This window comes from Hemicordylus capensis, chromosome 5 (genome assembly GCF_027244095.1).
Source record: "Hemicordylus capensis ecotype Gifberg chromosome 5, rHemCap1.1.pri, whole genome shotgun sequence".
Classification (NCBI taxonomy): Eukaryota; Metazoa; Chordata; class Lepidosauria; order Squamata; family Cordylidae; genus Hemicordylus; species Hemicordylus capensis.
This window is the reverse complement of record NC_069661.1, coordinates 259,899,631-259,923,315: the sequence shown is the minus strand read 5'-3', so window position 1 is coordinate 259,923,315 and position 23,685 is coordinate 259,899,631. Positions and strand designations below refer to the sequence as shown.

The 23,685-nt window shown below is 44.9% G+C and overlaps 1 protein-coding gene across 8 annotated transcripts in view; it reads left to right on the top strand.

Annotated features, from left to right (window-relative positions):
- The window catches only part of SBF1 (SET binding factor 1), a 138,945-nt gene that overhangs the window by 62,844 nt on the left and 52,416 nt on the right, over window positions 1–23,685 (top strand). For all 8 annotated transcript variants that reach the window (XM_053252430.1, XM_053252435.1, XM_053252436.1 and 5 more), the window contains exon 2: window positions 6,523–6,608. In XM_053252430.1, coding sequence (XP_053108405.1) covers window positions 6,523–6,608 — 86 coding nt within the window. The remainder of the gene's footprint in view (window positions 1–6,522; window positions 6,609–23,685) is intronic.

Sequence of the window (23,685 nt, the reverse complement as noted above, 5' to 3'; positions counted from 1 at the left end):
GGGAGAAAAACTTCTGTTCACTCTCTCCACACCATGCACAATTTTATAAACCTCTATCGTGGCTCTCCTTATTTGCCTTTTTCCTAAAGTGTTTTCTCTCTCTCAACTAAGAAACCCAAACAAAAACAGTGTATCCATGTCCTCCTGTTTTTACCCAGACACTTTCAACTGTGCTTTTATGCTCAGATCCAGAGGTTTCTGTCCAGGTGTATACATTATTTATATATAGCTTTTAAAGATGTATTTAAAGACACATTTATTCACCCAAGCATTTTAACTAGATTTCTGGTTTAAAGTTGTTTTAAGATTTTAATTTCTGTTTTAATTTGTTGCTGTAAAGTGCCCCGAGATGGACGTTTGGGACAGTGTACAAATATAAACAAATAAAACACACTAGCTGGCCCAGGCGCAGAGCATCTGCGCCTCTAGTTCTCCCCCTCCCTCTCAGCCCCCCCGCCTCTGCCGTTTTCTCCCCACTCCCCTGGCGCTGCTGTTTTCTCTGTCCACCACCGCTTTCCTCTCCCACTCCCGGAAGCTTGCTTACGAACTCTTGTGAGAGCTGCCACACATGGGATTAGCGATGAGATAATACAACCACCACCCTACCTGCCTCCTCTTGGATCTGTTCCTTTGAACCAGCTATACCCTTGAATCATCATGACTCTTGTCCCACCAAGTGGGTGCGGATGCCTCTCAGACTGTGAGTGCCTTCCCGTGTTGGGGTTGGTGCTTTGGGGCGTAGACGCTGGAGCGGGTAGGCATCGCCTCCTGCTGGCCTCCCTTGTGGATTTCTGAGCGCCGCCTGGACTCTTGTCCTTGGTTCTGGGCTTGTGCCTCCCCCCAGGTAAAGCCCCCTTGAGGAGGCTAGCGAGGCTCCTGCTGAACCCAGTCCTGGCAAGGGGCACCCATCTCTTGCCAGGAGTCCTCCGTGCTGGTCGCGTTGGCCGTGGCCCGAGAATCCGAACCTCTCTTGGCAACATGGTCTTGGCTGCCAGCTGGTTCCTTCCGGCTCCTGCCTTCCCTTCCTTCCACGGAGCAGCGGAAAGGCCAATAGTAAAGGACCCTGAGACAGAAAGCGGGTTGGGGGTGGGATTTGCTACTCCACTTAAATCAACTCACAGCAAATCTGAGGAGAACTTAAAAAGAAAAAAATGCATACAATTCCTTGCCAACATATTTACTCTTTATTGTAATTGTGTATATCTCTCTTCTAGTGAGAATCAACAAAGTGGCTGACAAGACAAAATGTATAAAAATGTGGAGCAGCCGAAGGCACCCTGGACAACGGCTATGACCCCTCTCCCCCTAAATGGCCCACCCAAAGGGACTTGGGAGTTGTGTTTCTTGGAAAGCAGCTCCTCTGTCTTGTGGCAGATGGTACTTTGGAGAGCAGTCCCCTCCATCTCTTCCAAAAGCCAGAAGTCCCCAACCCCAGGGAATTGCACCCAAGCTCAAGAGTGGAAGTTGCTCTTGGGACCCTGGTCTCTCCACAAGAGACATCGGGAGCTGCCACCTCCTTCCTCTGCATGAGCCAGCCTCTTGGCCCATCTCTCTCTGTCTTGTCTGGCTGGATCTTCCCCAGCCCTGCCTTGAGATGCTGCCAGGGCTAAGCCTGGAACTTCCTGCCAGAGTTGATAAAAATCGATTATTTAAAAATAAAACAGGATTTTTAAAAACTTAAACTGGTTTTTAAAATTTAAATAGGTTTTTAATACTTAAATTGGATTTTAAGTCTTTTGGGGGGAGATGATATGATACTTTTATTAGTAATATAAGTAAAAACAGAAAGGGTTACATCTCTGAGAGTCATACATGAGTACAGACAAGAAAATATCCATCTTAAAAACCTCCTCTTTATGCAAGATATAAATAGTAATTATATATGTGTGTATATATATGTGTGTGTGTGTATAATTATAGAGTAAGAAATGTTATCATGGGCCTCAGTCTAACCATCATAAAATTTCAAGCCTCTAAACCAATTGAGCATCCAGCAAATGAAGCAGGGGCAGGGGGGGGAAGCCAAAACGAACAGAAGAAATATATACATGAATATTATAATTGAGCAAAACATCCACAGTGTTCCGCAGTGAGTGTCCCATCCCATACCCACAAGCTCAGAGAAAATATTAATAAACATATTATTATTAATATAATATCAATTAAAATTTGTAATTAGTGAAAGAAAAGTTCAAACCAAGAAAAAATACAACCTTCATAAATGAGCTTACTGAATGGGCTCACTGAAATCCATGAAATCAATAACTATAATTTGCCTACATAAATTTAATCCTTCTTTTAATTCAAAACCTGTATGAAAATAAGGTCCCACAAGCTAGAATCTCCTCTGATCTTTTCCATCTCAGTTCCTCGGATTAACAAGCAGAAATAATAATAACACAATTCCAAGCAGAATACTGAATAATACTGTTTGTTCCGCTGCTAGATGGATAAAATCTAAGATAATCTATAAGAAAACCAAAAATATTTAACGTCTTTTAACAACCTTACCCACTGATGCGAGAACAAAAGAAAGCTTCTCCTGTAAGGAACTATAAATGCAATACACCTATCTTAACAAATAAGAAGGTATGGAAAAGATTCCAAATCCGGGTTTCAATGTTAAGTTATGTAAATAAGAAATGAAGGTTCCATTAGTTGTTACCTAATTTATAAAAGCTATTAATTCCATACAGACACAAAATGCCATAAATTCTAGACAGAAACTCCAAAATAAAAATATAGTTATTATAACACCAGCAGAATACATAGAGGGGTCCCTCAAAGCAGAACAATATCCAGCCAGAATATAAAGCTCCGCGCCAAACCATGCAACAGAATCTTCAGCATATCTCCATTATCACTTCGCATTGGCTCTCCTCCCTACAAAACACTACACCATTACCTCCTAAGCGGTCCATAACAACACAAAGAAAAAACAAAAATGAAAGAAAACATTTCAACACTCAACTATGAAAATCTCATTGAAACTAGAAAGATCAAAATAAATCTAGAGTCTAGTATATTAAAGGATTGAAAGAATAATCTTTGAACCTCTCCTCTAACTCCCCCAAATATCAAAAAATTAGAGCGAAAAAAAAATTACTCATAGAGAGAGAAGATGCCGACCTCATAAAAACATAAAATATAAATGTAATTTTTTCTTTAAAAAAAACAAACACAGAGCCTTGATGGAATTCCCTACCCTTACACACCATTTATATGTCAGTTTAAAAGATATTCATGACTGGTATCCAAAACCTGTTGTACAAAAACAAAACAAAACAATAAGAAAGAGGAAAATAACAGATAAAATGAAATAACTAACTGGGACTCTCATCATTTTAAAGACCAACTAAAATTTGCATTACTACAATCTTGTACAATACCATCAAATTGTATTTCAAATTTTATCCATGATATAAAAAATCGAGCTTTTAGTTTAATTTAAAGATTTCCCTCTTCAAATTTTTGATAACGGCTGTTAAATAACTGGGAATCTATTGTATTAATTCTCCTGGGTGTGCCTTGGAATGTGCGTCCCAGCGCCCAGCTGATTGGCTGAGGCACACCCAGGAGGATTGGTTGCCGCGGCAGCGGAAGGCCTGGCCGCGGAGGCGGGCCCAACCCAGCCGCGGAGGCAAGGCTCAGGAGGCGGGGGGAGAAAGTGGGGTGGGGGGAAGTGGCGGTGGGGAGGAGAGGTGACTGGGCCTAGAAGTGGAGACTGGGGCAGAAGGTAGGGGGGAAGAGGTAACCGCCGGCCTCAAAGAGAGCACAGTTGCTCTGTGCGGGGTTGGCTAGTATAAAGGTAATTCTATTTATTTATTTATTTATTTATTTAATTTTTGCATTTTTATACCGCCTTTCGTTAAAATATAGCCCCAAGGCGGTTAGCAGAAACTAATTTCATATACAGGACAGCATTACAACAGCAATTGTAATATGTATGACTATTTACATGTTAAAATGTTTAAACTAGTTTCCCTAACCTCTATTATATTTTTAAAAATAGCCACCACAGGGAATACAATGAGAAGAAAGAAAGATTCGTATAGTTTCAACCTTATTACTTCAATACAGTTTTATACATTTTAATCTTGGAGCAAAGCAAAGGAGATTAAGAATCTCATTAAATTTAAAAGGGAAGGAAAAAGAAAAACATATTATTTGTTTCTCAGGTATTTCTTACACTGCATCAAAACAAAACAATAAAGAGACTCAAAGAAATCCAGTAAAGTGTTAACATAAGAGTCTTGAGAAGTTTTGAGAACGTTCTTGGCCCAGAGATAAGGCATTCTGTCGAAGACATAATAAGCCGAAACTAACTCCATACAAAAGCTTACGCATGGGAAAATGTGAGAAGTCTTAAGTCTCCCAATTTCATTCCAGTTTATTATTTCCACTTTCTAATGTTGAGTTTCAAAGACTTGCAATGCTGAATAGTGATTCCAAAAGAAAACATTTCAAAGTTAATTCCTTTCCCTTATTCTTACATCCCCATAGTCCATAATAAGTTGAGAAGAAAACATCCTGAACTCGAGAATAAAAGAAGAATAAGAAACCCTCAAAAGTATAGGACAAAAACCAAAAAGTTTAGTTATCAGCCATAAAACATCTTGTCAACACCGAAATTCCGGTGCAGTGAATCAGTCAACATTCAAAATAAAAGATACAATCTTCTAACCATTGCCTGAGCTTCTTCTGAATGAAAACTAAGTTGATAAAAATACAGGCATTATGAAATCTAAGCAGTGAAATCTCGTCTGTCAGCATCCTCTTCAACAAGCACTCTTCTTAACGCCGTAAATCATTCCATAATTAATTCTAGGAAAGTCAGTGAGAGGTTAAAAAATAGTAAATGGAGGGAGAAAAGAGTAAAAATGCCAGAGATCTTGCATACTCCCAGCTGTAGTCGTCTCAGAGACTTATTAGGAAAGAAAAAGTAGATTAGCTCCGAGGTCGTCCCTTCATAGCTTTGATGTTTGCTTCTTCCATTTAGCCTGTTGCTTAAGCAGAAAGGTTTATTCCGGGGATTCATCCAGGGAAGTCTCCCCAGACTCCCCCCTCCTGGAAGAAAACCAAGCCCTGCATGCAATCCGATCTTCATCTCACGGATGAGAGATAATTTGGCCAAATGGAGGTCGAAACAGCTTGGACTATTAGCCAGGTGTTTTAATGTAATTTAAAAACATTAAAATCATTCTCTAGGTCAAATATATCACCATGAATATTAATCATTATATTCTAGGAACATGTTAACAGCAGTAAATGGTAAAGAGAGAACAGACCTGATTAATCCTATTCTGCAGGTGATGTACATGCAGCGTGTGCCCACGCGCGCACACAGCCAAGCCCTTGCCCACACCCCTCTCCCAAAGTGCAATGACAAAGGCTGTCAATACATATATAAATAGAGGATTTGTGGGGATGGAGTAGACCAGTTGCAGGGGAGCAGCAGCAGGAGAGAGGGCATGCACAGACCTCTTGCCTGTGGGCTCCCCAGAGGCATCTGATGGGCCACTGTGTGAAACAGGATGCTGGACAAGATTGGCCTGGGGCCTGATCCAGCAGGGCTGTTCTTATGAGCAAGGAGGAGGAGTCTGGATAGAAATGCAAGGAATGGGAAGGGAAAAGAAAGTGAAACCAAAAGTGAACAGAACGTCTGCATGCAGTCTTGAGGAAACCTTTTCAGAGTGCATCCTCCATTGTAGAAGGGAAACACCTTTCATGGCAGCAGGCTGTATAAGAGACCCCATTTGGGAATGTTTTAATAAAGTTTCTGTGGGTAAGACAGGCATGTGTGCGAAATGCAAACAGTGCAAAAAATAAATGTAAGGCCTAATGAAACAGCATTATGAGAATTGTAATAATTTTACTTTCTAAAAATAAAACCTACATCTAGCTCTGAATATGTGTTAAGGCTATATTAGACAAGAAGAATGTACTTTTACTTGAAAATGGGTGATCTTCCTGACTAGTGATTTAAATCATGAAAACAAGTCTTTCTATGAAGCAATGTAAATCATCCAACCAGCCCTGCTTTCAGCATGCCAAGCAGGGCGCTCTGCCCCGAGGTCCTACTTGCAGTGGCTGGATATCAGTGTGTGGAGTGGCATTGTTCTGAGCCAAACCCTTGGTCCGTTTGGCTCAGTTCCATCCCCAGTGACTAGGAGAGACTCTCCAGGGTTTCAGGCTCCAGCGTCTCTCCTGGCCCCACCTGGAGATGCTGCTACCAAGGATTGAAGCTGGGACCTTCTGCATGCATGGTCAGCAAGGGCTTCCTAGAAGGTTCGCTCATCAGATAGAGATGCACAACTGGGATGGCGGGTGGTGGTGGACCTTCTTCTGTGGTGTCAACTAAAGGGGTGCTGCTTCTCCTTAGCCTTTGAAGTTCACCATCACTGGGTGGTGGATAGCAGGTGCCTATTAAATGGCACTCGTTCTGTGGCTCGGAGGAGGAGCTGTTGCTACGCCTGCTGTTGGTTGTGGTCTGAATCTCCTTGTCTGCCTTTTTGTCCGCAGGGAGCGGGGATGGCCAGGGGCAGATACTGCAGCGATTTCCGGAGAAGGATTGGGAGGATAACCCTTTCCCCCAGGGCATCGAACTGGTGAGTAGGCTGCTGTGTCTGAGTGTTTGAGATGGGTGCACACAGGCTTTGGTATTGTCAGCACCAGTGTGTATCCTTTCCCATCCCCTACCCCACACATTGTGTGAGAAGAAACTGGGCCAGCAGAAACGCAGTCAAGCGGAATTATGCAGATGAAACATGTTACCACCAACCCTCCCCTCCTCCCCATCTCCGTTCCATCTACAGTGAACCCACTGTGGCTTAATCCTGCAGTATGTGAGCATCTCAGATCTGAGACTAGCATGCCTGAGTCTCCACCTTTCATGGTGGTTCCTGTCCAGCAGCAGGGCACTCAGAAAGCTTCCTTGAGTTGGCGAGGATTTAGAAGAAGTGCATCCTGCTCAGTTTGCAACCCTAAAGCACCCTCCACTCCTGGGAAGGGGAATGGGGGAGGCTGAAGGCAGGCCAGAGTGGCTGGGCAGGGGAAAGGCGACGGGGGGTGTTGATGGCCTGGATGGCTTAGAACATTGTCTTGGCATGTTGAGGTTCTTGGGCTCCTTTGGAAAGACCTTTCCAGCCAAGGAGCCTGGAAGAATAGTGGCCAAGTCCTGAAGTGGAGGGGGTGACTGTTGTGTGAGTGCACTCTACAGACACCAGAGGCTGGGCTGGGCAAGGTGTGGGGGAAGGCCTAGAAATTGGTCTGAAGGTACTTGTGGGCTGGAAGGGACCCAGGTCAGCACCAAGGACAGCCAGAACTTGTGGCCTGTTTTGTCTGAGCGGGTGAAGGTCCCATCTAGAACTGTATTTGAGCCTCTTACAGAGATGCTCAGAAAGCTCCTTGGGGCATGGAAGCCCTCCTTGCTTTCTGGCTGCTTTGGGATTATGATGAGCCCCAACTTCGCTTTCAGGAATCCAGCAGGCTCACAGATATGGGAAAAGAGGAAGCTGCCATTTACCAAGTCAGACCCTTGGTCCATCTAGCTCAGTATTGTCTATACAGCCTACCAGCGACTTCTTCAAGGTTGCAGTCAGGAGTCTCTCTCAGCCCTATCTAGAGATGCCCTGTCTGGAGATGGGAGGGAACCTGGAACCTTCTGCACACAAGCATGCAGGTGCTCTTCCACTGAGCTATGGCCCTATCCCCTGAGGGGAATAACTTACAGTGCTTACATGTGATCTCCCCTTCAAATACAACCACAGTGGACCCTGCTTAGCAAAGGGGACAATTCATGCTTGCTACCACAAGACCAGCTCTTCTCTTGCCAACTTGTCAATCTGACAGCTTTAGATGGATGGATTCTTTTTAGTGGAAGTGGAGCAGCTTTTGCATCACAAACAAAACTGTGCAGGTGAGGGTGGCACCTTTACTGCTTAGCTAAGATGTGAAAACTGCATTCCACCATTATAAGACCGGAGCTGCCTTAGTCATAAAATTCAAACCATGTGTTCAGTGCTCCTGTAATTTGGTGCACAGCAACTAAGAGACAAACATCACTGGCTATCAAAATCCAATGCAGATATGTTGTGATATGACCAACATGCATGAATTTGAAAACTGAGACCAAAGAAACACTTTTTGCATTTAAGTAACTTATATTTGGCCAATGAGAAGACCTTTCTTTTCCTTGTAGAATGTGTCTAAAATCTCAGGTCCAGAGAGCAGAATGTACATTGGTGGTTTTGAAAGAAATCTGTTTTGTATTTTGCCAGTTATTAGTCTTTGAAGTCTCCATTATAACAGAATAATCCACTGAGGGTGCACATCCCAGCATGCATCCAGTGGTCTGACGGCTTCTTCCCAGTAGCAGTCTTTCCCCTCAAAGATGGCTGTTGCCTGCCCTTATCCCCAGCTGAGCCCCCTTGACTTGTGTGCAGAACAGAGATTGCTGGCTTGCTGAGCCTCTCGTGTGCCTGCAGTAGCTGCCTAGTGAGACAGTCCCCTGCAAGTGTACTGCAGAGTAAGTCCTGATGTTCATAAAGCTGGCAGGTGTGGTGGGGGAGGCTATTGGAAAGATTCCTGGAAAATCAGGGGGAATAAAGGAAACACTTCTTCAGCAGCAATGGTGAGGATGAAATGGAACAAAAAGATGGGGGCTGGATAATAGAATGATCCATTGTCCCCCTCCCGCAAGTATTTTTAAAAGGAACATTCTCTGATGCTGGGCTCCGAGGACATCTCACCAGTGGGTTAACCTTTCCACGTGCTCCAGAGGCAAGACTTTGCAAATTAGTGTAAAGCCTTTAAGAGCCTGGGAAGGGAGACCCTGCCCAGTTCTTTTTTTTTTTTTTTAATAGAATATTTGCTTTTATTAGTAATAGGGGAAAAAATGGTTACATCTCTGACATAATCATACATGAATTAGAGCAATGGCTCATCCACAGCAAGGAGAGCAAAAGAAAAGAAAAAAAGACTTGTGCAGAGTAATTATATTTAAGTATAATTGAATGAGTTAAGATAATCTGTAAGAAATAAGGGGTACGTCTAAAAAACTAAATCTAATCATCAGAGAGAAAAAATGAACCTCAAACCTCCCATAGAACTCTCACCTTGGCCTCAAAAGAACGATTTAAAACATAAAAATTCAATGGAGAAGAAAATGTAAGCGTTAAAACACTAATTCTACCATAAGGAAAAGGTACATATATTGTAAATGTGGAACCACATATCCACCAATATTTTATAATCAAAATTCCCATCTTGTCCCCAGATATGCAAGTGACAGAAATCAGTTAAACCTAAGCAGTCCTATTCTTCATTTAGCAAACAAAAAACCGGAGAGATAAACGGAAAGATATTATTTTATGAAGAAATAGATTAACTGCAGCCCAAACCGGTCTCTATAACCCACCACTGGGAGAATAGGCTATCAAGCTATGACACCAAGATCTCTCCCCATACATACATGTAATCCTTCTCCGTTTCCTTCTGATTGTTTGCATCACAAGCAGTTCATTCAACAGTTATCATTATACAGTTTTCATAACAACCAGTAAAAGCCCATAGGATGAAATGAAAGTGAAAAAGATACTGAGCAGAAGAAAAAAATAGAAATGATAAAGGTATGTTTTTTTTAAAAAAGTTGAAATTTGGTTTCAATTAGAAGCTAAGGCTAACTAATAAATTGTTCAAACCAAGATTTAAGAGTACCAAAAAGTCAGACACTGAGCTTTCCAAATAAAATATCTCGATACGTAGTCTTTTTAAAGCAATAATATCATATAATAAAATAGTGCCAATAATCTTATGCCTTAAACTTAAAATTCCCCCATTCTTAATACATCTCATTTCTTCTATAAGAGGGAAAACAGAAACATAAAGAAGCAAAGGACAAAAATCTGTGGCAATTCCTTAAGTCGTTAAAACTATTGGGTTTATCATACGACATCCCATTTCCTAATTAGGTTATTATCTGTTTTAAACCATTATATAGAGCCCCCTAATTAAAAGGCCAATTAATGAGGTATAATATTGAATTATACTCTAAGTTAAAACCTATATATGAAACCTTAACTTAGTTACATTAATTATCGTTTCTTCCATAAAGGTATATAGCAGTTCCTTAAGTCATTGGAACATTCGGGTATATCATTAAAAAAAAAAAAAAATCTCAGTTTCTGAGTAGGTTATTTCAATGCTAAACCCCTATCTAGAGTTCCCTAAATCTTAATGGTTAAAAGAAAGAAAAAAGGAAGAATTAACACAGGGAATACATTGAAATACAATAAAAAGGTATAATATTTAATTATACTCTAAGTCAAAACCTATATATGAACCCTAAATAAGTCAAATATCTCAAGAAAAGGAGCCACAAGGGGAAAAAAGGAGACCTCAAAAAGGAGAGGAAAGGAGAAAGGGGGGGGGGACAAGCTCAGGGTGAAAGAGAAATAAAAGAGAAAAGATAATTCCATTATATTGAAAATATATCAGCAAAGAGAAATAAAATATAGATACATCACTAAAAATATCGGGCTTTTCATTTATCCCAGCACAAAGACAGACAGAAAGAAAAGCTGGTAAACATCTCAGCTGACTCACATAACATAGGGTTAATATCAAATCTTAAAACCAGTGTCCAAGGACACTCTCTCATTTAGGTGAGACTAATAAACAGTTCCGGGACTTTAACTTCTATGCCTGGGAACAAAGGGTTATCAAATTTCTATACAGTAAAATTCCTTCAGTTAGAATCCTTCCGCGTAAATCTCGCCATTGCTACCTATCCAAAAACTAAGTAGTTCTGCTAGGACACACCCAAAAGACATATAGCTAAAGCAAATAAACTTTTAAATAAGATTTATATACTTAAAAAGACCTCTTTTTGTAAAATCTTCTTACATTATCTTAGAGTGAAACACTACTTAACAGTCTCCCACCGTGCCAATTTCCCCTCCCTGTGTTTAACAAAAAGTACCATGGATGCAACACCAGAATAAAAAATCATCAACACTCCAACTCAGCTGAGTAAAAGTTTAGAAATTCTTCAAAGTAAAGTCAAGTTCCCGATACAAAATGCTAATTGACATTAACTGTGATTGAATGGCAGTTCCATCAGTGGTATTGAACTACAAAAGACCGAAAAGTCCCGATTCCACTATGAGAGATAAAACATAGGAAAACAGTCCTCCTTTTCCTCTGCCGAACCAGTCAGCCAGTTCTCACCGGTCATTTCCATTTCCCCAGTCAGAGCTTCAAATGGTTGGTAATAGGGAGATAATAGTCTGGTCATAAAACACTTTGTCAGCCGTGCAAACAGAAGGGACTATAAATTCAAGGAAGATCTGCCAGGCAAATCCTCCCAAATGCAGACAAACAAAGTCTTTCCAGTTGGGACTTTGTAAGTAAAACTTAAGCTGGTTAAATGTGTAAATATGTGGCATTGCAGAACAATTTTTAAAAGACCCATGAAAGAGCTGCTTTTCTCTCCAAGCCAATCTTCTTCGCCATTCCTCTTCTCCATTGCAGATGTCGCACTTTTTTGCTGAAAAGTTCAAGGGGGGTTCTCAGAAAACACAAAGTTCATAATCATCTCTGACAGATTACATGTAGGTTAAAGATCAAGATAATATAAGTAATTGCTGTAGCCTCAAACATTTTAAAAGGAATCTTCAAAGCAAAACTAAAAGCTGATAGCATTGGAATGCTGAGCTCTCTGGCGAAGTCCATAGAAGGATTAAAAAATAGAAGATAGCAAAAAATAAACAAAAGTTGAGAGTGAAAAAAACCGCAGATCTGAAAAACCCACAGCCGTAGTCATCTCAGAGATGTATTAGAGCAGGAAAAAGATTTATAGCAGGTCATCCGTTACTGGGCGATGGAAATGCCTCTTCCCATTCAGCCCGATGCCTGCAGATAGGTCTCTCCGGGTGTTCATCCAGGGTTTTCCAGACTTTTCAGGGTCTGGGGACCCCCTGGCCCCACACCTCCAGAAGGACTGAGCCCTGCACACATACCGATCTCCATCCAGCTGATGGAAGGTTTTAGGACCAAACGGTGGATGAAATCCCTGACTACTAATTAGTCAGGTGTTTTCGTTCCGAACGCCATTTTGCTTCTGTCTCATCCAGTTCTTTTAGTCCTGCAAACTGCTCCAGGCAGAACTACTACTAGGGGTGTGCACGGAACCGGTCCGGCACTGGGGTGGGGGGTTCCAATAAGAACAGGAGGGGCTTTACTCACCCCTTCCATCATAGTAACCATAATTCTTGTAGTAATCGGGCGGCAGGGTGCCGCTGGCTTCAATCTCTGCTGGCGCGGCTTGGGCTCCTCCATTCCTATACGTGACGGGGCGGCAGGATCGCTCCCAGTCCCTGCCGCCCCCTTCAAGCTAAGCCCCCTCGGCTGGCGGCCGCCCCCTGCAGCTTTCCAAATGTCCCCTGCCGCCAGAAGCCATTTGCAACTCAGCGGCAAAGCAAACGGGGACGGCAGGAGAGTTCTCCTGCCGCCCCCTTGAGATGGGGAGATATTTGGCAAGAAGGGGGCGGCAGGGGACATTTGGAAAGCTGCAGGGGGCGGCCGCCAGCCGAGGGGGCTTAGCTTGAAGGGGGCGGCAGGGACTGGGAGCGATCCTGCCGCCCCGTCACGTATAGGAATGGAGGAGCCCAAGCCGCGCCAGCGGAGATTGAAGCCAGCGGCACCCTGCCACCCGATTACTACAAGAATTATGGTTACTATGATGGAAGGGGTGAGTAAAGCCCCCCCTATTTTTATTGGAACCCCCCACCCGAACCAAAACCACCCCGTGTCCGGACCGGTCTGGAGGCCTTTAGAATGGCCTCCAAACCGGTCCGTGCACATGACTAACTACTACTACCTCTCCCTCTCTCAGCTCACATATATATTTTCCCACTTTCTAACTCTTAGTGTTTTTTCACCTACTCTTTCTCCATGGCGCTTCTGTCCCTCCTCTTCCGATTTATTTAGAAACAAAACCTTTTTTTTCTTGCCCTTTCCTCTGCGTTTCCTGCTCCTTTTGCTCTCTGACCCGTCTTTATGGAGCCTGTTCACACCATGGATCGTCTTTGGCCGCTACTGGTCCAGAGGGGCCGAAGCCAGGCTGCCTTTCCCCCAAGCCTGACGCTGGGAGGACTGGTGGAGGAGGAAGAATCTCCATTAGAGCCCTCTCCTAGTTCCCTGTGCATGGGCTGCGAGACTAGGAACCAGGCAGTGCTCAGAGAGGCAGCTTCAAAGGAAGAGGTGGGCCAGGTCTCTGCCTTGTTCCCACCTCCTCCAGGGACAAAAAAGAAAGTGGCAACAGCTGCAAAAATATCTTCTGTGGCCGCCACGACCCGGGCAGGAAAGGTGCTCATGATGACAAAGCCAGTGTCACCGCTGTGTGGAGCGCCCAGCCTGTGGCGGGAACTTTGGGGTCACCCACACATCTGGCCGTGTCTCCCCCAGTTCTACTTTGCAGCAAACAGCAGCAGCCTCCACTTCAGAGGGAAATGCCAATGCCGCCAATAACTCCACGTCAGCAGGAAACATGGTGAGATAGACTTATGGCGGGTTCCCCTCCCAACAGGGCCCCTTTGCTCAACAGCCACTTATACCTCAATTGTCCACCCAAATCCCAGCTGCCTGGCAATCCTGGTTCCAGGTTGCCATCAATGCAGCTATAAAAACTATAGACCAAAAAAAAGGAAAAGGAAAGAAATGTAGGCAAGAAAGATCTCCATCTGTTTCTTCTGGCTCCTCAGAAGCATATTCTCCTCCTACAAAGAAATCCAAAAAGAAACATAAGCATTCCCACAAGTCCTCGCACAAGCGCATATCTAGCTCACAACAACAGGTGCCTACTGCAACTAAGAGTATCCACTCTTTAGAAGTCTCAGAAGGGGAAGAATCCACAGTTAGACAGCCTCTTAATACCAATCCATCTCTCTCTAACTAGAGCCTTATGAATCCCAGTGACCTGGTACACCCTAGTGACCTGGGATGTACCAGGAATCATAGGAAATGATTCCTATTGAATCAGATCCTCTGGAAAGGGAGGAAGGGGAGTGGTCCGATGGTCAAGACCCTGAGGCTTCGGCCGTGTCTCAAAGGTTGTTCCATCCTGAAGATTTTTTCCCTCTCATGCCCCAAACCATTGATACTTTGGGACTGCAACCTGTGCCTCCTGCTGACTCTCAACCACCTCAAATGGGGCAGTGGTTTTTCCGAAAGCAAAGGATAAAGAAATCACCTTGCCATTTCCGGAACATTTCTTAGACACAATGAGACAGGAATGGCAAATGCCAGCCTCTAACAGAAAATCTTGGGCGGTGGAGAATAAATACTACTCTTTTCAGCAGGATGCAGTGGACCTCCTTAAAACTCCCCCTACAGATGCGCCAGTGGTACAACTGCTCTCAGGGGCATTGCTACCTAAAGACAGGGAAGCTGCACTAAAAGACCAAAACAATACGTGCATTGAATCCACTTACAGGCGCACACAAGATGCTTCCTGCCTGGCTATCAGGTAGACCAAAACAATAAGTGCATTGAATCCACTTACAGGCGCACACAAGATGCTTCCTGCCTGGCTATCAGGTCCTCGGCTGCAGCATCCTTGTGTTCTAGAGCCTCACTTATGTGGTTGGATGATCTACTCCATGACCCACCCACTGACCCTGCACACCTAAGACTCCTAAACGATCCAAATGGCTCAGGTGTTTATATCAGATGGAACTATGGAATCTATCCAGTTTGCCTCCAGGGCTTTTACAGCAGTGGTTGTGGGCCACCATAGCCTCTGGCTAAAATATTGGAGGGTCGGTGCTAAATCCAGAACCAATTTTACGTCAGTACCTTATGACGGCACAAAATTGGGGAAGATGCCCTAAAGGACTTACTCATTGAGAATAAAGATAAATGAAAGTCCATGTCATCTATCTAACACAAACAGGACCGCTTCCCACTAAAGAAGCCTTTTCAGTCCTTTGGACCATTTAGGCCTGCCTTTCGGGGACAAGACAGAGATTTCAAGTCCCAACGAAGGCCAATCCTAGAATCGCCAGTGCCAACAAGACCACTAAATCAGGGTTGCCAGACCTTCTCGACTCAGGGAGAATCCAACAAACAACAACTCTAACTCACAATCAACCACACTGGGGGGCTGCCTCTCAGCCCATCTCCACGTGTGGTCTCAGACCACGAAAGACAATTGAGTTCTCAGGTCACTAGAATCAGGGTACAAGATAGAGTTAAATGCCTTTCCTCCAAACAGGTTCCTTCCAACACCGGTCTCACGCTTGCCTACCAAACATGCAGGCCTCCTAACTGCCACCCAACATCTCAACGATATAGAAGCCATATTGCTCGTACCTGCTGACCACCATGGGAAAGGCATCTATTCTATACTCTTTACTGTGCTGAAAAGAGACACATGCTGGGTCTGAGGACATATTGACCCACCCTGGTGTCTGGGCCCACTCCAAGGGGAGAAATCTCCTGTATTTTTAAGGTCATTAGTCTCCAGAGTGGACGTATCTGGCGTATCAGCCAAACCTGATAAAAAACACTCAATCAATCAGTCATCTTTATTATGGTCAAAGACCAGCACAGGATAAAGTACAGATACAATATAATAAAACTCATGCTAAATAAAATATAACTCTAGAAGCTAAGTATGATTATAATAATAAAATACAACTCTAAAAAGCTGTATGGAATTAATAAAATAAAATGCTACCGGCTAAGCCTAAAAACCTGTAGGAAGATTATTAGTGTAAATGAACAGCTATCCTTAAAAGTATGGCAACTAAAAGTATAAAATGGTTAAAATAATATATATAAGCTACATAAAAGCAATATAAAAGCAGTGAAATAAAAGGTAAATAAAAATTATTATACAATGAAGCAAATAAAATGCTCAATAGTCAGACATCTGCTGCCAGGGATATTAACTGGCGGTCAGGACCCTGCGGATCTTGCACGCTTCCCCACAGAACCTGGTAACTTTGTACGTGAAGCAGGGGCGTAACAAGGCTGGAGTGGGCCCAGAGACAAAATTTTCAAATGGGCCCCTCGCTGATACACACACACACACACACACACACACACACACACACACACACACACACACTCTTCACAATATATAGTCATGGGACTTGCCTCTGGGGGGCCCCTCAAGGCGTGGGGGCCCGCAGGCAGCCGCCTCCCCTTGCTTAATAGTAGTTACGCCCCTGACGTGAAGGACCGATTGGCATCTGAGAGCAGCATCTTGGTGTAGACTTGACTAGAGCGGCCGGGGTATTTAAGAAACAGGGGAGGTATGAGCCTTTCCCAACTGTCTTTAGAGAAGGGAGCACATGGTCTATGGTTTTCCCCTCCCCAGAGTCACAAGGACAGAGCCTTTCCATAAATGGGATCTTCTTGTATTTGCCTTCCAGAACAACGAAGGGAAGGGCATGACACCGGGCAAGGGTGAACGCCCTTCTATGGCTTGATATTTCCAATTGTGCCAAATATGCAGAGGGGGAGACAGTAAACCTACGACTGTCTGCGGCCAGAAAGCCTGTCACCTTACTTAAATCTGCCTCGCGTTCTGTGTCCAGAATCCTCTTTTTGCTGGCTGTTTTTGCCTTGTCCCCGCCCATTGTAAGCAAAATGGACGGAGAGAAGCCCAGCTGAGCCACTTCGTTGGAGACTGCCCGTTTTTATGAGGACTGAAAGTTGTTTCGTAGGGTTAGCGAGGCCAAGCCCCATGGGCAAAGGGCTAGTTTGAACCAGTGGCTGAGGACTGTCATCCATACCTTCACCTCAACTTTTATCATGCCAGTTTCCAGCCGTAGGGTGGCATTGGATACACAGCAAGGCACTTGTAAGGTCACCCTCAGAAATTTAGATTGAACATGTTCCAGTATCGCCAGATTGGATGGAGATCCTGGGTAGGCGCCATATAGTAATTGTGCCAATGACTTGACTTCATAAAGTTTGAACGCTGCAGGTACGTAATGGCTGCCTCTAGTATGTAAGAACTTCATGATGGCAGAGGAGCTCCTCCTGTGCTGTTAGGGCAATGTGCAACGTGTTCACAATGGGCCCTTCTTGAGCCAGAGTCATGAAGGACCACCCCCAGGTATGTAAAGCAGGCAACCTGCTCAATTCTATGTGCATTCAATATTCTAACAGTTGGTCTTCGGTCTTCTAGTGAAGGCCATGACCTTTGTTTTTTGATAATTTATTTCCAATTGTTCACTCTTGCAATGCTGAGATAGTGCTGCCAGCACCCTTCTGAGACCTACAGGGGTCCTTTAAAGGATAATTTCCCTACTATGGACTTTACAGCAGGGTTTGAAATTTAGTAAAAAACTGCAGGTTGGGTAGATTAACTGTGTTTTGTAAGGGTTTAAATTTATGTTTTGAATTATTATTATAGCAAGGGTAAACTATATAGCAGATGATTCATGAAGAGAGGTGTGCGGGAATATTTTGTGTATATTGTAATGAATGACAATATTATTATTGTTAAAATCAATAAAAATCGAATTGAGGCGGGGGGAGGAAGAGAGACCTACAGGGGTCCTCGAGAGGATAGCAGCAGCATTCACATAGAACAGGATGGAGATGGGTCTTCCAGCCAGCTTGGGAGGGTGGAAGTCAGGGTTGCTGAGACAGATCACCATGGCATTGATATAGAAGTTGAACAGTAGCGTGGCCAGGATACATTATTCTGGGTACATCCTTCTACATCCAACTCCCTTCTGGGTTGAAATAGGGTTCATAAGGTGTCCTTGGGGGCTGCATCTCACCTTAAGTGATGTGTCTGTGTGAAGGGCACGGATCAGATACAGCAGGCGTCGATCAATAGAGGAGGATTCAAGCTTTTCCCAAAGCTTGACTCAGGAGATGGAGTCAAATGCAGCATTAAGGTCTATGAAGGCAGCATAGAGGGAGGTAGCTTTATTAGAAGAGTACTTTTCAATAAGATGTTGGAGCACTAGGCACTCATCAGTAGTAGATCTGCCCTCCCTAAATCCTGCTTGTTCCTCTGCCAGCATCTCTTCTTGCTCTAGCCAGTCCTTGAGTTTCCCATGTATGCACCTGGCTTAAAGCTTGCTGATGGTGTTGAGCAGGCTAATGGGCCTATAAGAACATAAGAACAGCCATGCTGGAACAGGCCCAAGGCCCAGCTAGTCCAGCATCCTGTTTCACACAGTGGCCAACCAGATGCCACTGGAAACCTACAGCAGGAGTTGAGGGCATGCCCTCTCTCCTGCTGTTACTCCCCTGTAACTGGTACTCAGAGGCATCCTGCCTTTAAGGCTGGAGGTGGCCTATAGTCCTCCAACTAGTAGCCGTTGATAGGCCATGAAGTTATCCAAGCCCCTCTTAAAGCCATCCAGGTTGTTGGCTGTCACCACATCTTGGGGCAGAGAATTCCACAAGTTGATTATGCATTGTGTGAAAAAATACCTCCGTTTGCTGGTCCTAAATTTCCTGGCAATCAATTTCATGGGATGACCCCTGGTTCTAGTGTTATGTGAGAGGGAGAAAAATTTCTCTCTCTCCACTTTCTCCACACCATGCATGATTTTATAGATTTTATAGACCTTTGTCATGTCACCCCGCAGTCGTCTTTTTTCTAAACTAAATAGCCCCAGCTGTTGTAGCCTTGCCTCATAAGAAAGGTGCTCTAGGCCCCTGATCATCTTGGTTGCCCTCTTCTGCACTTTTTCCAGTTCTACAATGTCTGTTTTTAGACGTGGTGACCAGAATTGTACGAAGTACTCCAGGTGTGGCCGCACCATAGTTTTGTATAAGGGCATTATAATATTAACAGTTTTATTTTCAATCCCCTTCCTAATGATCCCTAGCATGGAATTGGCCTTTTTCACAGTGGCCGCACATTGAGTCGACACTTTCAACGAGCTGTCCACCATGTCCCCAAGATCCCTCTCCTGGTCAATCACCGACAGCTCAGATTCCATCAACATATATTTGAAGTTGGGTTTATTCGTCCCAATGTACATCACTTTACACTTGCCAGCATTGAAGCACATTAGCCATTTTGTTGCCCACTCCCCCAGTTTGGAGAGATCCTTTTGGAGCTCTTCACAATCTGTTTTGGATTTCACTACCCAAAGGAGTTTGGTATCATCTGCAAATGTGGCCACCTCGCTGCTTACCCCTACTTCTACATCATTTATGAATAAATTAGAAAGCACCAGTCCCAGTACAGATCCCTGAGGGACTCCACTTCTTACTTCCCTCCATTGTGAAAACTCTCCATTTATACCTACCCTCTGTTTCCTGTCCTTCAGCCAGTTAGCAATCCACATATGTACTTATCCCCTTATCCCATGACTGCTAAGTTTCCTCAGGAGTCTTTGATGAGGAACTTTGTCAAAAGCTTTTTGGAAGTCCAGGTATACTATGTCAACTGGATCACCTTGATCCACACACTTGTTGACACTCTCAAAGAAGTCCAAAAGGTTTGTGAGGCAAGATTTATGTTTGCAGAAGCCATGCTGTTCCCTCCCAGCGGGGCCTGTTGTTCTATGTGCTTTACAATTTTAACCCTGAGGATGCTTTCCATCAGTTTGCCTGGAACGTACATTAAGCTTACTGGTCTGTAATTTCCTGGATCGCCCCTGGATCCCTTTTTGAATATCGGCCTTGGAGTGCATTTGACCAGAGACTTCTCCCCCCGCGTATGAATTCGTAGCAGTCAGCTGTTCATCCAAATTTAGGGTCTGGTACCCTTCCTCTGTGGGACAAGCAAAGAGGGTCAGGCTGGAGAAGTCAGTTCATGGGCAGGGAGCTGAGCCTAGACCTCTCACCTCAAGTGGGCCACTTGGTCAGCAGTGCCTAGGTTATCCCAAAAGGAGACGGGACTGGGAACTCATCACAGAACTGGGAACTCATGGGATGTGATTGGTGGATTTCCCTTGTCTTGTCCCCCCTGCTAAGTATTTTAAATGCAAACTTTTCATGTTTTTCTCTGCTGGAAATCTCTGTGCATATCTATATTTTAAAAATGTATGCCTCGCCTTTTCATTGAATCAGGAATCATAGAAGGTTAGAGCTGGAAGGGACCACCTTGGAGACCTTCAGCTCCCAGTTCAGTGCAGGAAACGGCTGCAGCACCCCTGGCAGATGGCTGTCCAGCCTCTGTTTGAAAGCACTGCATGAGGCAGGCTGTTCCACTGTCAAGCAGCTCTTAAAGTTGGGAACTGCTTTCTAATGTCTAGCCTGGTTCATTTACTCTACCTTTGCCTCCCAGAATGGAGGTGCTCAAGACAGTTGACAGTTAAGAACAAGCATATAATATCAAATTTAAAAAGCGTGGTTGCCATTTAAAAAATCTGCAGGGGGGAGATTTTGACAAATTGTCAGAGATGGGGAGGATTGTATTTCAGTAGGGAGCGCATTCCACAGTCTCAGGGCAGCAACCAAGAAGGCCGATGGGGCTATTTATTTATTTATTTATTTATTTATTTAAGAAGACATCCTCTTAAATACCCAGGGCCTAAACCATTTAGGAATTTATAGGATATGACCAGTACTTTGTATTTTGCCCAGAAACCTGTTGGCAGCCAGTGTAGTTCTATCAACAAAGGGGTGATGTGGTTTTTCCAGGATGACCCAGTGACCAGCCTGGCTGCTGCATTCGGTACCAACTGGAGTTTTCAAACTATATACAAAGGCAGCCCCACATAGAGCACATTACAGAAGTCAAGTCTGGAGGTTACCAACATATGTACCACTGTTTTGAGGTCGTTCATTTCAAGAAACGGGCACAGCTGGCGTATCCGCCGGAGCTGATAGAAAGCCCCTCTGGCCACCGCCTCAACCTGAGATACCAGGGAGAGGTGTGGATCCAGAAGCACTCCTAGACTGCATACCTGTTCCTTTCGGGGAAGTGTGACCCCATCTAGAACAGGCAGATCAAAATTGTCTCTGAAGTTCTGACCCCACACAATAAGTACCTCTGTCTTATGTGGATTTAGTCTCAGTTTATCAAGCCCATTACTGATGTTGAAGAGCAACAGTCTCTAAGAGGTACCATCTGGAATCTGTCCGAGAGGTAGGAGCGGAACCACTGTAAGACAGTGCCTCCCACCCCCAATTTTCTCAGACGTTCCAGAAAGATATTGTGGTCGATAGTATCGAAAGCTGCCGAGAGATCCAAAAGGACCAACAGAGTCACACTTGCTCTGTCAATTCCCAATTGGAGATCATCCATCAGGCCAACCAAAGCAGTCTCCACCCCATAGCCTGTCCGAAAGCCAGTTTGAAATGGGTCTAGATAATCAGTTTCCTCCAAGACCGTCTGGAGCTGAGAGGCCACCACCCTCTCAATTACCTTGTCCAGCCATGGGAGGTTGGAGACAGGCCTATAGTTGTTCAGTTCTGAGGGTTTGAATGCAGGCTTCTTTAGAATAGGTCTGATAATTGTCTACTTAAGTCAAGGAGGCAACCTGCCCTCCCTCAGAGAAGCATTTACGATTTCTACCAGGCCTCCTACAACAGCTTCCCTGCTAGATAGAACAAGCCATGTCAGACAAGGGTCTAGAGAACCAAGCAGCTTTTCCACATCCTTAGGAGTCACAAACTGAAACCAATCCAGCTGAAACATATAAGAGGAGTTGCTGGACACCTCAAATTCAGACACCGCAATAATTGTGGAGTCTCCATCTAAGTTGGCCCAAATACGAGATATTTTGTCTGCAGAGAACTCATTAAAAACATCACAGCATGTAGCTGATGGTTCCAAATTCTGATTCAAGGAAGCGGGGGCACATACTAGCCCCCTCACAACCCTGAACAACCCTGCTGTACATGAGCTTGCAGATGCAATACGGGCAGAAAAGAACCACTTCTTTGCCGCACGTATTGCCTGAGCATAGATCTTTAAATGTTCTCTACGTTGTAATCTGTCAGATTCGAGTTAAGTCTTTCTCCACTTGTGCTCCAGTCACCTGCCTAGCCGCTTCTGCCCCCATAGGTCTTCCGTATACCAAGGGGCAATTTTGAAGCGGGTCGGGGGGCATGCTTGGGGGCAGTCATGTCTACTGCCCTGGTGAGCTTGTTGTTCCAGTTCTCCACCAGGGTATAAACAGGATCACCGGCAGAGCCAACAATAAATCCCTCCGAAGCTTTTTTGAATCCTATTGGATCCAATAACCTCTTCAGGCGGACCATTCTAATAGGCCCCTCGCCCCTGCGGAGGTGCTAAGTGGTTGTAAGCCTAACCTTAATCAGATGGTGGTCCGTCCATGGCAGTGAGGAAATCACAGGAGTCCCCACCCACGGAACACCACCCTGGCCAAATCAAGCGTGTGACCTGCAACATGCATCGGTCCAGAGACCACTTGGTATAAGCCCATAGTTGTCATGGCTGCTATGAACTCCTGAGCTGCCTCAGACAAGTTGGTCCCGAAGTGAACATTGAAGTCCCCCAGCACCAAAAGTCTGGGAGACTCCAACAAAAGTTCCTCAACCCAGTCCGTGAGCTCAGTAAGAGATTACATTGGGCAGCAGGGCGCTTGGTACACCAACAGAAGTCCCGATCTATCCATGGTCCCCAAACTTAAGTACACACATTCAATATGATCAGATACCCCAACAGAGACTCTGATGATATGTATGTATGTTAGTGGCAGGTGTGATCCCGGGATGGGCCCAGAGCTCAGTGAGAGGGCACTTGCTCTGGATGCAGAAGGCACAGGTTCAATCCAGGTAGGTCTGGGAAAGACCCTCTGGAGAGCCGCTGCCAGTTGGTGTAGGCAATAGTGAGCTAACTGGATGACTGGTCTCTCTCGGAATCAGGCAGTGTCATCAGGGTTCTGTTTGTTGGGGTTGGGGTTCTGTAGGGGGCAGCTGCTGCGTTCCAAGGGAGGTGCCAGGCACATGGCCAGAGCCCCTAACTCTAATTGAGCGACTGTGTGCTTGCAAGGCCACAGGAAAAGCGAACCAGTAATCTGGCCAGTGTCCTTTTCCAGGACCATTTGCTTTCTCTTCTGGCTGTGCCTCTGGCTGCCCCTCCTCACTTGGGTGAGAGGAGGCCCGTGAAGCAGCTCTCTGCTGCTTTGCTCAGCTCACAAAGTCCTGGTTGCCTTGGCTCCAGCATGGCCAGGTGCCTGGGACTGTTTACTACCCTCTACCACGTTGCGGATCACCAGTTTTTCCCTCCTGAAGAAAGGGAATAAAGGCACGATTTTGGGGTGGGGAGAGCTGCTGATTGGCCACTCTTGGTCTTGGAGAGCAGCAGCAGCCTGATTGGTCCCTCTCCCACCCAGGATGCCAGGGCATTGACTAGCTGGGCCTGACTGACCCAGAGTTTGGCAGGTGCGCATTGAAGCAGATTGCTCTGCCCCTTGGCCAGGGCAAAGGGTTTCTCGAGGTGGGAGGACTTATGTTGCTCAGACCCCTCTGCTGAGCCGCCACCCCCAGGATTGCTTTCAGGCTCAGCCTCTTGGGCCAAAGCCATGGGTCAACTGAGAGCCCCAGCAGCAGCAGCAGCTGCTCCGTCTCTTCTTGAGCGGGGGTCCTGGGGGTCCTTGTAAAAACTGCAGGTGTTGGGGGGGCTGGGGCTGGGGCTGAATTGAGCTGGTATTTCTCATGGGAGACCGCCTGCTATGGGCACCCATGCCCGCCCGTCTCTTGGGCTGGACAGTAGAGCTAGTAGGA